This window comes from Syngnathus scovelli, chromosome 14, assembly GCF_024217435.2.
Source record: "Syngnathus scovelli strain Florida chromosome 14, RoL_Ssco_1.2, whole genome shotgun sequence".
NCBI classification, from domain to species: Eukaryota; Metazoa; Chordata; class Actinopteri; order Syngnathiformes; family Syngnathidae; genus Syngnathus; species Syngnathus scovelli.
This window is the reverse complement of record NC_090860.1, coordinates 7,515,951-7,529,844: the sequence shown is the minus strand read 5'-3', so window position 1 is coordinate 7,529,844 and position 13,894 is coordinate 7,515,951. Positions and strand designations below refer to the sequence as shown.

Genomic DNA, 13,894 nt, shown 5'->3' with positions numbered 1-13,894 from the left:
GAAAAACATGGATTTCCCTTTGACATATTTACTTACACGGATCGCGGCTCTCGGTGACTATAGAAGCAAAAAAGGAAAGTTATAATGGGTTTATCCTTTCTAACAATGATGATGATGATGACGATGATGATACTGATGATAATAATGATGACGACGATGAGGATAATAATGACGAAGACGACGATGATAATGATGATGTTTTGACCAATGAGCAACGGTGCACATGGGCCATATATATTAAGCATGCTTTCCACTTAAAAAGGAAAAACATGGTTTTCCCTTTAACATATTTACTTACACGGATCGCGGCTCTCGGTGACTATAGAAGCAAAAAAAGAAAGTTATAATGGGTTTATCCTTTCTAACAATGATGATGATAATGACGACGATGATAATGACGACGATGATAATGACGACGATGATAATGACGACGATGATAATAATGATGACGACGATGCTGATAATGATGATAATGATGTTTTTGACCAATGAGCAACGGTGCACATCGGCCATAATATTAAGTATGCTTTCACTTAAAAAGGAAAAACATGGTTTTCCCTTTAACATATTTACTTACACGGATCACGGCTCTCGGACACTATAGAAGCAAAAAAAAAAGGTATAATGGGTTTATCCTTTCTAACAATGATGGTGATGATAATGACGACGATGATAATGATGATAATAATGAAGACGACGATAATGATGATAATAATGACGAAGACGACGATATAATGATGATGTTTTGACTAATGAGCAACGGTGCACATTAGCCATATATATTAAGCATGCTTTCGCTTAAAAAGGAAAAACATGGTTTTCCCTTTAACATATTTACTTACACGGATCGCGGCTCTCGGACACTATAGAAGCAAGAAAAGAAAGGTATAATGGGTTTAACCTTTCTAACAATGATGATCATGATAATGACGACGATGATAATAATGATGACGACGATGATGATAATGACGAAGACGACGATGATAATGATGATGTTTTGACCAATGAACAACGGCATGCTTTCACTTAAAAAGGAAAAACATGATTTTTCCTTTAACATATTTACTTACACGGATCACGGCTCTCTGACACTATAAAAGCAAAAAAAGAAAGGTATAATGGATTCATCCTTTCTAACAATGATGATGATAATGACGACGATAATAATGATGATAATAATGATGACAACAATGATGATAATAATGACGAAGACGACGATGATAATGATTGTGTTTTGACCAGTGAGCCACAGTGCTCATCGGCCATATATATTAAGCATGCTTTCCACTTAAAAAGGAAAAACATGGTTTTCCCTTTAACGATTTACTTACACGGATCACGGCTCTCGGACGCTATAGAAGCAAAAAAAGAAAGGTATAATGGGTTTATCCTTCCTAACAATGATGATGATGATGATAATGATGATAATAATGATGACGACGATGATGATGATAATAATGACGACGATGATAATGATGGTGTTTTGACCAATGAGCAACGGTGCACATTGGCCATATAGATTAAGCATGCTATCACTTAAAAAGGAAAAACATGGTTTTCCCTCTAACAAATTTACTTACACGGATCATCCCTCTCGTACACTATAGAAGTGAGAAAAAAAAAGTATAATGTGTTCATCTTTCATAAAACATTGTATACGTGTATCAATGTTCACACCACACACACATTCTGTCATACAAATAGGACGGGAAAAAAAGGGTTAAACGACCGGAAATGGATTTCATTTTACACTAGTGTTCATTCCCTAGCAGGACTTACATGTTTTGCCATTTTCTGACATGCGTTGTCCTTCTCCAGCAGAGTAAACAGGAACCACAGTCACAGTGTAGACGGTATCAGAGTCGAGCTTCTTCAGAACTGTGTTGTAAGTGTTGCCTGATACTTGGACCTGAAGGAGTGACAACACAGAATACTTTAGGGGAAGATCTGACAAGGCTGTCTCATAAAAGTGAGAGTAGGCTATGGGAGAAAGGAGGATCTGGATTAAAGGATCAATTCCAAGAATTTTCTTCTTCTATTAACATTCCAACCTAAGTCAAGACCCATCACTCAGTCTTCTTTAGTACTTGCTTATATTATCTAGGTCACAGCAGGAATTGAAGACCACCCATCTGATTAAAGGCACTGCGGATGGATCTTGAGTGGGAGTTGATTCCAGAAACAGACTCAGCTATAAACAAACACTATTCTACCAATAGCCGTTTTGTTTTGTTTTTTAACATTTTCCTTAATATATTTGTGAATAATGCAGAGATTATAGCAATTGGTAAGATGTGTGCATCATAGTCCATGATACAAATAAATGCAATACACAAACTTGTCTGAAATCCAAGAATTTCCATAAATCCAGAAGACTTTTCCCAAAAATATCCCAGTGAACAAACTTGGCTATGACTTACCATGTCTTCCCGGCCTCCAGCTGCAGGTTGATAGAAGACCCTATACTGTCGCACGTTGCCATCAGCAGGCTCCCAATCAACATTCAGGGTGCTGGTCGTGGGGTCAGTGACCCGCAGGTTCCTGACACCACCCAGAGGCTCTGAAGTAAAAGAAAGTAACTCAATACTATTGTGATAATGACATCACATCATTCTGGTTCTCATCCCAACTCAAATCATTTTCTCCCTCCTTATACACTGTAAAATAAATCATTAAAGCTGCTCCTGTTGATACTTGTTCTTCAGAAACATCCAAAGTATAAACATCTTACTGGTCCTGCCAAGTTCGGTCAGTTCTTCACTGACTCCTCGGGGGTAAACAGCCACCACGCTGATGGAATATTCAGTGTCAGGGGTTAGCTTGGGCATGAAGAGAGTGGTCTTCTTTCCTCCAACTTGGGCCTATTGGGGGAAATAAGGAGCATGTTAGGTTTCCTCTCCTGTGTTAAATGTGCCTGACATAATCTTGCAAAACACATTATTGCCCAAGATGCATTATCTTCACCAAGCTGACATTAACTTTTTTTTTTTTATGCATCCTTCACTGTCATATTTTGCAGCCAACTGTGGGGTAACCACATTTCATCAGGTCTTAAGAGGAACACAGTCCAGCAAGCCTGCAGATGTAAGTGAAGCCATGTGAGGTGAAGCTAAAGGTGTTGACAGCCTCTGACTGAGCAGCGAACAAAATTTGCTTCCTCCATTTAGTAAATAATTTTCAGAACATCTTTGTGGTATTGAAGTTGAAAGGTTATGTGATGAATAAATTAGTGGAAAAAAATATTTTGTAGGGCGGCTCGGTGGCGCACTGAGTAGCACGTCCGCCTCACAGTTGGGAGGGTGCGGGTTCGATTCCACCTCCGGCCCTCCCTGTGTGGAGTTTGCATGTTCTCCCCGGGCCCGCGTGGGTTTTCTCCGGGCGCTCCGGTTTCCTCCCACATTCCAAAAACATGCTTGGTAGGCCGATTGAAGACTCCAAATTGTCCCTAGGTGTGAGTGTGAATGGTTGTCTGTCTCTGTGTGCCCTGCGATTGGCTGGCAACCGGTTCAGGGTGTCCCCCGCCTACTGCCTGATGACGGCTGGGATAGGCTCCAGAACGCCCGCGACCCCCGTGGGGACTAAGCGGTTCAGAAAATGGATGGATGGATGGAAATATTTTGTTTAATTGTCAAAATACATTAATGCACAATAACTATACTGGATGATAAGTGACAAAAATATGTATGCTGCTTGAATGCAAGCACAAGAGTATAATTAGATTTCTTTGTAAGCCAGGATTGTGGAAGCAATGTCAACTAAAGGAAAAAAAAAATCAACTGCCATCCACTCAGACTTTAAGGAAGAGTGCCCATGACCAGCAGGACACAGTCGCCACTGTTTGGAAACATTGGGGGGTGGCGGGAAAAAAACCTCAGACAGGTTCCATCAAATCATGGTTGCCTTTTCCAAACAACAGTTAGGGATATTTGACTTAGAGTAAACCGCATTCATGCAAAAGTGATGCCGCTGTGCTTGAGCAATGCACAAATATTTCCTGGATGAGACTGTACTCAAGTCAATTCAACTGAGACCTGCTAAATCATAAAGTAAGCGTACAGTCAAAATTGTAATACACACATTCAATACGGCTCATGCATTGTAAATCCATTTTGGTTTCAGGTCTTTGGCATTACAAATATCACATGACTTACAGTCTGGGTCCTGCCTCCGGAAGTGGGAACGTAGGTGATCCTGTAGTTCTGGACACGGCCTGGAGCTGGATTCCACCTGGCGTTCAGGGTTGTGGTTGTTTCATTGTACACAACCAGGTCGGTAGGAGGAGCAAGAGGTGCTGAAGAATACATACGTGACAATTACAACCTTGTCAGGATGGTTGGTTATCCTAGCAGATAAGAGCGGTTGATCTTTTTTTTTTTTTTTAAATGCTTTTAAAGATGCTCTCCTTGATATTCCAGCCATTGACTCGAATTTATATGTCAATGAATCAAAATGTCATCAAAACAAGATAACCAACATATTGGAATGTGCATGCTTCCTATGATATGAATATCAAGGATTGCTGCTTTAAATGCAGAAAAAAATACTCATCCCAGGGATGGTATCTTTTCTGAAGCAGGGATGGATTTGGAATAAATAAGTGCAATGGATGGATGGATGGAAAAATGGGATGATGATGATGATGATGACAATGATGATGATGGAATGGACATCAAAACCAAAGAAAAGTCAATCCTGACATGCACGCTTGAACTCCGTCTTCATCCATTTAACTTCAATTGAATCATTCTTAAGAGGAGCATTAGGAAAAGTAGCAGGGCAACAAGCACGCAGACAAAGACGGAAGCTGGAAGCACTTCAAGTCAACAGCTGTGTCAGCGGCAGCACAGCTGGCCTCGCTTGATGATGATGATGATGAAGATTATGATGAAAATGATGATGTTCGACCAATGAACACCAGTGCAGATTGGCCAAAAATAATAAATCATGCTTTCATCACTTGAAAAGGAAAATCATAGTTTTCCTTTTTGACACATTTACTTACACGGAACACTTCTCCTGGGCACTACAGAGGCAAAAATAAAAAGATATAATGGGCGCACCTTTGACTGAACATAATACCATTTACAAAACCTTCGACCAAAATTCCTCATGGAGAAACTCTCATGCAACCGGGCCTAAAAATTGAATTTATGTTAACGTTTAGTCATCTTACATGTCCTCTCAGTTCCAAGCAGGTCTTCGCTCTCAGACTCATCTGGATAGATGGCGGTGACGGACACATCATAGGGGGTGTCGGGTTCCAGGTTCTCCAGAACATGGGTCGTCTCATCATTATTCAAAATTGCCTGATGAGAAAAAACATAGCATGTGAGATGATTCTTAAAAAAGTAATTAAGTACGGGGAAAATTAGACAAGCAATGAAATATACTTCAAGTTGCTTTTAAGAAATGTAGGCAGACGTACATATTGGAAGTTGGTTTCTCCTTTCTTGGTCCAGCCAATGCGATAGAGAGCCACATCAGGAGCTCCATGCTCCCAGGTGGCTCTAAAACTGGTCTGGGTAATCTCTGAGAATCTAAGGTTCTTTGGAGGAGGAACCACATCTGCAAGATGGAAGATTAGAAGTTAGGGTTAGCTCATTTTATTGTCATTGTAGTTGTGTTGTATCTTCTTCAATCTTACCAGTGATTCCGACGCCCGGCATGGTCTGACCAGCACCTTCATCATAGATTGGGGTAACAGACAGGGTATACTCGGTCTGTGAGATCAGGTTGTCTAGTACTGTAGTGGTCCTTGATCCATCCACTTCCAGCTGTAAACATTATTATTGCATAACATTATTCCAAATTTGTAAACTGACTGAAGATATTTTTTCCCCAAGTCTTGCACAAGTTTCCAGACATTATTTGGAAGCCAAATCAGACAAAATGACATTTTTATGTGTCTGTGTTTTAAGTGGCATACTGTCACTGAGTGGGTAAAAATCCCATCATCCATTAAGCCAACATTTTGCTATTTTTGAGCCAGAAGACTTTTCCACCGACTCACTACATTTTTCATAATCAAACTGACAGGCCATCAGACACTTCCACATATGTTTCCAGAACAAGAATTCTCCCAAAAGGGGAAAAACAACCATGTAGTCTATCCATTCAACAGAAACATAAACCCGACTTTGACCCTGGTAAAACCGAACTTTTTCATCAGACACAAACATTTTGAATGTTCATACAGCTAGATGTTGATTGAGACGTCAGTCAGCAAGTTTTCAGTCGTATCATCCCTTCCACACGGGAAGACGAATCAAACTCACCTCCTTTGGTTCTCCAGCCTCAGGTTTGTAGGTGATGATGTACTTGCGGACAGGACCGGGAGCAGCATCCCAGATGAGCCTCATGGTGCTATGAGTGACATCCTGGACCCTTAGTTCACCCGAGGGTGGCAGGGGCACTGAATAAGGGAACAAATACGTGACAATCAGACACGGTCCAAATTGACATTTTTAGGATTGTCCTTGGCCGGAAATATCATCTGAATTCATCCAGTGCTTACAGGTGACTCCCTGTTGTCTCAGTGGTTCACTGACTCCTTCTCCATGTAGGGCCAAGATGGACACAGTGTAGGCCGTGTTGGGTGATAATTTCACGAGCTGGGTATCAGTTGTGCCACCAGCCACGATGATCTGTGAGAAAACAACGCGGGTTGGAGGTACAAGTTAATAAAACCAATTGCGCATTTGGATTCAATCTTTTGAAGCTCTCTCAGAAAAAAATTCTGACGCTCCCTCGGCTGAGTGAGCTCATACATGATTACTCCCACCCTTTTCTAACAATGTGACTTTGTATTTCCCTTTTTCTTGCAGACAATAATGGTAGCTGTGTACTACAAATATGACCTCATTGTGTTACACCTGTTTTTAGTCCAAGACTGCTCACCAGACTTAAGCAATGTAGCTTGGCTTTAAAAACTGCCTACAAAATTTCAATTAGCCTAATATAAGCAGCAAACAGGCAATTACCTCCTGTTCAAATGTAGGCTCCGTGGCATTGATGGCGCTGTAGAGCAACTTGTAGCCTGTAGCACCTGTTACCGGCTCCCATCTCACTCTCATTGTGGTCATCTGTTCATCATAGATGTCCATCCTTCTTACACCAGGAAGGGGCACTGCAGAACAGAGGATGACGAATTATTAATTAATTAATTATTAAACATTCTCATAGACAGTGTCTTCTTTTACTGGTGTCCCTGAGCTGTATTATTTTTACAGAGTGCCAATAAAACTTAAGCACTTAAAAAAAAAAAAAAATGTCAAAATGAAGCTCATACCACACGGCACATACTTGATGAAGATTTAGTATGTCATTTTTGCAGCCATATAATTTCAGTAACTTAGGGATCAGCAAAATCATTTGCAATAAATTAGGTTATTTTCGTGGTAACTCCATATGAGGACTGGAACCAATAAAACAGACACACTAAACCAATTACTTTTCCCTATATCAGATTCGGGCCAGCTGAATGATCTGATATGATTGTGACATAACACATAAATCTACGATGAGCAAGCGTTTCCAGCTCTCTGATGCTCTTTTCTTGTTGGGGAAAGTGTTTTTATTCTTCTATGCTTCGCATGGTATGCCCAAAGGGCGATAAAAGTTTAGAGCGCCGTTCTTTAATGTTGACATTATTTGAAGACAACGATCTAGAGTTTACATTCCCACTGGAAAGGCCGACCCTACATGGGTGCTTCAAAGTCCCTTGAATCAAAGACTGCATTCCGAGCAGTAAACCAAAACCGCAGAGAGCAAAAACCTACATGTGGTCTCGACGCCCTTTAGTGGCTCGCTGATCTCTTCTCCCACCACAGAGTAGACGTTAACCAGATACTCGGTCAGGGGGTCGAGTTGCTCAAGTACCACTGTGTTCTGAGTGCCATCCACAAAGACCTATTAAAACAGAGGACACTTAGAAGATGGTCTGCAGTTGTATGGTCATTGGCACACATCCATTTTACACACGATGATTAATTATTATTATTATTATGATCTGCGCATACAATGAGATTAATTACAAAAATATTTTACAATTTTCATTTTTAATATAACAATGTGTTTATTATTGTTATTAAAGCTTGTAATTTGAAATATGCAAGCAATATAGTAACAAATATTTTTTCAGACTTGATAAATGTCAGTCAAAAGTAATCATTTTTTTTTCTTTGTATATTTTTGAGGATTTGATATTGGATACATCTGGGCCTTATTAGATTGTGCTGGCATACCTTGATTTATATTTTCTAATAGATTTAAGATAGTTACATTTGGGTAATCGGTTAATTAACAAAAATGAGTAAATCATATCAATATACATTCTATTTTCCCAGTGCTGCAATTGTTCATGAGGTCATAATATTTCCTGGCCCTCCGTCTGATCAAAATGTAATTGGACTCCCGTTCAGCAGGAGGCCAATACAAACAGGAGGTTGGAAATTGTTTTCGCACAGTATCCCATTAGACTCTGAAACAGTGGTTCATTACATACAACATTTTAGGCCAAACTTCTCTCAATACCTCAACTCTAGGGAACCACACTTAACCTTTATGTGTTTTGAAAACGAAATACTGACTGCATTATTGGTGGTCCGACAGTTCTAGTTACCTGTTGTGTGATTCCTGATTCAGACACATATTCCACACGGAATTTTTCCACTGGGTCCTCGGGGAGAGTCCACGTGGCTCGGAAAGAACGGTGAGTCACCTCAGATGTTACCAGATTAGTTGGCGCATCAGGCGGACCTCCTTTAGCAGACGGAAAGTGCGAGACAAACCATCACGGTCAGCATTATATGTGTGCTAAAGTTAATTCCGATGTGCGTTACCACCTGCAAATTCTCATAAAATGGAAACTTGCAACTTCCCCAGACTAAGGCTCATTTGTTACCTCTTTAATTTGATTAAGTTGCATCCATTTTACTTTACTAAACACAAATTTGTAAAGCAATAAAATAATTATTTCTAATGCTTTGACTAATTTCCTGCTTCGACTTTGCACATAAGTCAATGACCCTATTTTAACTAAAGTAATGGGATTTTTTGGCCATTACACAATTTACAGGAACTGAAAATGGAAAAATAAACTGAATTGTTTCTCCCAATGCAGCAGCTTCCATTCTTTCTGCAAGATTTTGGAATGTGTTCGTGAGAATCTTTTTGAACTCATCCAGAAGAACATCTGAGGTCAGCTGATGTTGGATGAGAGGTCTTGGCTCAGAATCTGTATTCCTTTATCCCTAAGGTGTTTTATGGAGTTGAAGTCAAAGCTCATAAGGCCAATACTGAACTCATGCAAGCATACTTTTATGAAACTTGCTATGTGCAATGTGGCGCAAACATATTGGAACATATAAGCCCCTCCCCTATACTGCTCTCAAAGTTATGTAGAAGCATAATACATTCTGGGATTAAGTAATCAATATAAAATAATGGGGTATAATTGTATGCTTTGAAACAAAAAATTTAAAAAGTTTAAAAATCTGCAATTGTTGTAACTCCTAAAGTGAATTTGATGATAAAAACTGATACACACCTGGTCCCTTTACACTGTTACAAAGGTTGTCAGTGAGCCTGTCCACAATGTCTAGCAGGAAGGAGAAGTCGGCCACGTTGTACATGTGAATGTCATCGGGATCCGTTGCAATGGACCTCAGCTCATTCTCATCAGCGTTCTTTACACCTGAAATCCAAGATAGAAGTGAGCTACGATCATAATAGCATGCAGCTATTATTGTATCGAAATGTGTTTACCGATGGCATAAAGCTCAATGCCCTCTTCACGTAGTCTCTGAGAGTTGACATTGACGTCATCCTGGGACTTGCCATCAGTGATCAGCACACCAATTTTGCGGGCATTGGGTCGCATGCCAACATTTTCTTTGAAATTGTTCTGGAGCAAGTAGTTCAAAGCCAGACCTGTAGGATTGATGTTGTGTATCAAAACGTTTCCTAATTGCTCTTTTTTTTAGCTTGATAAATTCAAGTACCTGTCAAGGTGTTTCCACCCTTGTATGGAAGGTTAGAGATTGCATCCAAGAGGGATTCCCTGGTTGGGTGAGCATCCAAATGCCATTCAGTCTTCGGGTCTCCACTGTACTGTGCAAGACCTAAATAATGTAAAGATTTTCATTAGTCAAACACACACAACTTCAAAATGGCTTTTTGGGGAAAATAGGTCCCGTATTTTCTGCAATATAAGGCGCACCTAAACACCTCAAATTTTCTTAAAAGCGCGCCTTATAATCAGGTACGCCTTATATATGGACCAATATTGAGCCACTACAGCAGCCCAAAGTCCGGCCCGCGGGCCAAATTTATATATCTTATATATGGACAAAGTTTTAAAATGGGCCATTCATTGAAGGTGCGCCTTATAATCCGGTGCACCTTATATATGGATAAAGTTTTAACATGGGCCATTCATTGAAGGTGCGCCTTATAATCAGGTGCGTCTTATAGTGCAGAAAATACGGTAATATGCTGGATACACTCACCAATCTGGACTCTATTGGGGCCGATGTCAAAGACTCCAACCATGCGAGCGATGAAAGAACGGATCGTCTTAAAGTTAAGACGTCCGATACTCCAGGAGCCATCGACAAGAAGCACGATGTCAGCCTGCGCACTGGTCTTACACATCACATCTGACAGGGCAAAGAGTTTTAGTGTCTTCATTGGATCACATGAGATGCAACTGCATGTGCATGATCATGTTATTTTTCAAAATGTAAAGACAGTTAAGATATGGAAGTGGTAAAGAAAAGAAAGAAATGAGAAAATATTTGCAGAACACAAGCAGACAGTAAAAGTGGCTAATATTTCTTTCATCTTTCGCCGAGGAATTTTTTTTGCAGGGAACATTTCTTTTCCAGGTGTTGTAATAATTGTCCTTTCGTCTTGTTGCGTGTCAGGGCAGTTTCTTTCCTGGCTGTTTTTTTTTTTTTTTTTTTTTGCATCTGTGTGTTCATCCCACGGGCAAATCAGGAGAATAAAGTCATAATAGCCCATGACATATCAAAGGCGGAAGGAACTCCCTTGCCCTCCTTAGCAGCCAGGTAATGTTCAAATGTTGTTTTCCAACTGTGCGCTGGAATCTTCAGCACCTAAAAGGAGACTGCAGATGTGCAACTGGCACAGGCAGATGTTGCACTAACTGCCACTGTCTGGAACTGAACACAGGTTACATATTTGATTTACAGCTGCCCCAAACCCCCAACAAATGAAAAATCAAAACAAACAGGCAGATATCAAACAAACAGAAATGTGACACAAATGGAAAACACTATTTCAGGTGCAAACAGAAAATTCCTGCTATCTGACTGAATAGATTCATTTTTAGCCATTCAGATGCTTTGAAGCCAGATCTGTCTCCTTATTAGGAATGGCCCGGTCAAAATGACCTTCTATACTCTTCACATGTCAGTTTCCTTTTACAGTGCTAATATTTGTGTGATGCCCTCTGACCCAAAAAGCAATAAACCATTTTTAAACCAAAAATAAATGAAATATGTTCGAGTCAAGTCTGCACTTGGACTGGAAATTTTAGGTGCAATCCCAAAGTGACTCACTGCAGACAGCAGGAAATTCTTGATTGATGTGGCACTACTGTAGATGTGAATTAGTTGGTTTTTCTTTCACTACAATGTCATGTAGTAGAACATTAAGTAAAGTCACCTGGTAGTTCAATAGGAGGTGGCTCGGGTCCACTTGTGAGTGTGGTTTTCTCTTCTCCAGCCAAAGGCATACTTTCTCCTCCCTCAAACACGCCAAACACATTCACTTTGTATTCTGTGTCAGCTCTAGAAATAAAAAGAAATCAGCCATTTATAGTGTCATACAAAATACACGAGACGGTTCTTTAAAAGTGATTAACATATAAAAATGCAACACTACCTTAACTCCTCCAGTACCACGGTGTTGTCATAGGGGCCAACTACAAGCTCTCCCAGGTCAATCTCATCCTCTTTAGGGTGGAAAATCACTTTGTAACCTTTCACCTGACCAGGTGCAGGGTCCCATGTTACGCGGAAACTGGTCTTTGTTGGTTCTGAAGTCTGGAGATTCCTAGGACCTTTATAGGGGGTCACTAGTAGGGAAAGAGGTACAAATATTTAGATTTTCTCCTCCTTCTCAAGATCACTTGTGGCTCTTAGACCTTTCAAGTACAGTTTGGAAAGATGATGTAAACACAGTCATTAGTTTTTGTAACTGTTAAAGGATTTTCTCTTGTCTTGCTTGTTAACACATGCTTTGATGGGTAATAAAACGGAGCAATAAATTATTTTTTTTATCGATCATGATTTTGTGTCGGTGTTATGTTGACGGTGGAGCACAACATGCCAGCAATTAAGGCCAAGACGAAAATGGAATCAGAAAATAGGTGTGTGCATATCGGAATGGATTATCCTCACTGGGGTCGCGAGCGTGCTAGAGCCTATCCCAGATGCCTTCAGGCAGAGGGCGGGGTACACCTGATCGCAGGGCATACAGACAAACTATTCCCATTTACAGACACACCTGTGTTTATTATTAGCAATTTAAAGCGTTCAGTATGTGAGTTTATTCCTAACAATTTAAAGCGTTCAGTATGTGTGTGTGTATCAGGTATAGTATGTATTTTTTATATAATCCCACCGAATCAAATTGTTCCAATTTTAAATGAATCATTCTTGATTCGTATCCCATATTAAATCATACAGAGATAGTTATCCAATTGTCTTTTTTTGAAGAAGAAGAAGAAATGCTCAACCCTAATGGCAATACATTTCAGGAATACAGTAATCCCTCGTTTATCGCGGATAATTGGTTCCAAAAACCACTCGCGATAAGTGAAATCCGCGAAGTACGGTCACCAACAAGAAGTACTGGGCAGGCTAACGAGTTAGCGGAAAGATACTAATTCGCGATCGTGCTAACACGCGAGAACGGACTTCTAAAGTAATGTAAACGAACATTTGGAGCAATACTACATTGTCCTAAAGGTTAGACACATATTTTCTCAATTTGGAAGTTTTATTTTGACTTTTAAAGGTTTTTTTAATTTGGGGGAAAAAAAATCTGCGTTGTAGTGAAGCTGCGATAAACGAAACGCAAAGTAGCGAGGGTAATACCAACTTGAACAATGCAGTGTCTTTCATTTGTTTAGCTTAAAATGCGATAAATATGTGGAGATAAAAAATGGAGTATGAGGTTAAAGGCCAACTTACATGTTGTTCCTGCGCCTTGTCTTGCCTTGCCCTCTCCAGAACGATATACTGGCACAACAATGATGTCATAGGTGGTGAGGGGAGTAAGGCGTCTCAACACGGTGGTGGTATTGCCACCGGGCACCTTGGCTGCCAGCTGGCGCCCTCCAGACTGCGGTTTATAAGTAACACGGTAGTTGACCACATTTCCAGGTGCTGGCTGCCATGTCACCTTCATGCTCTTCTCCGTCTCCTCTGAGACGCCGATCACTCTGGCAGCATCCGAGACTATGATGAAGAAAAACAAAAAATCTCTGCGGTTAAAACGGGGGAAAGATAAATGGATAGTCTGATGGAAAATACAGACCAAGTTCTAATGTGCGCTAAGTGTGTGCTTAACAGCTTGTGTTTCCGATGCACCTTTGGAAACATAAGCGCCATGGCTGTCTTGATTGAAAATAAACTAAACATTAGCATGGCTCAGTCTTTCATCTGGATATCTACTTTGTTATATGATTGATTATGTTTAGCTTGTTGTCTTTGGAATGGATGCCTGTGAGGTTAACAGGACTTGCTCATAGCAGAAAAAGGCAAAGAAACATTCGAGAAAATATTCATGACGGCTACAAATACTATATGAGAAGCTGGAGAGTGTTTGAAATAGCTTTGATGATTGTGGTCCTTTCTAATCAAGG

At 40.2% G+C, this 13,894-nt stretch overlaps 1 protein-coding gene across 41 annotated transcripts in view; it reads right to left on the bottom strand.

The window, feature by feature from the left end:
- col12a1a (collagen, type XII, alpha 1a) overlaps positions 1–13,894 on the bottom strand; it is a 48,825-nt gene that overhangs the window by 22,669 nt on the left and 12,262 nt on the right. For 6 of the 41 annotated variants that reach the window (XM_049739639.2, XM_049739590.1, XM_049739592.1 and 3 more), the window contains exons 15-41: positions 13,221–13,487; positions 11,908–12,100; positions 11,689–11,813; positions 10,509–10,658; positions 10,002–10,121; positions 9,766–9,930; positions 9,548–9,694; positions 8,621–8,760; positions 7,779–7,908; positions 6,981–7,126; positions 6,515–6,644; positions 6,276–6,412; positions 5,645–5,774; positions 5,426–5,565; positions 5,174–5,306; positions 5,003–5,023; positions 4,152–4,291; positions 2,732–2,861; positions 2,421–2,560; positions 1,780–1,909; positions 1,581–1,601; positions 1,332–1,352; positions 1,071–1,091; positions 843–863; positions 578–598; positions 299–319; positions 37–57 (exon numbers count right to left, since the gene is read on the bottom strand). In XM_049739639.2, coding sequence (XP_049595596.1) covers positions 37–57; positions 299–319; positions 578–598; positions 843–863; positions 1,071–1,091; positions 1,332–1,352; positions 1,581–1,601; positions 1,780–1,909; positions 2,421–2,560; positions 2,732–2,861; positions 4,152–4,291; positions 5,003–5,023; positions 5,174–5,306; positions 5,426–5,565; positions 5,645–5,774; positions 6,276–6,412; positions 6,515–6,644; positions 6,981–7,126; positions 7,779–7,908; positions 8,621–8,760; positions 9,548–9,694; positions 9,766–9,930; positions 10,002–10,121; positions 10,509–10,658; positions 11,689–11,813; positions 11,908–12,100; positions 13,221–13,487 — 2,961 coding nt within the window. The remainder of the gene's footprint in view (positions 1–36; positions 58–298; positions 320–577; positions 599–842; positions 864–1,070; positions 1,092–1,331; positions 1,353–1,580; positions 1,602–1,779; positions 1,910–2,420; positions 2,561–2,731; positions 2,862–4,151; positions 4,292–5,002; positions 5,024–5,173; positions 5,307–5,425; positions 5,566–5,644; positions 5,775–6,275; positions 6,413–6,514; positions 6,645–6,980; positions 7,127–7,778; positions 7,909–8,620; positions 8,761–9,547; positions 9,695–9,765; positions 9,931–10,001; positions 10,122–10,508; positions 10,659–11,688; positions 11,814–11,907; positions 12,101–13,220; positions 13,488–13,894) is intronic. The other 35 variants (XM_049739597.1, XM_049739607.1, XM_049739626.1 and 32 more) reach the window with 19 other exon arrangements.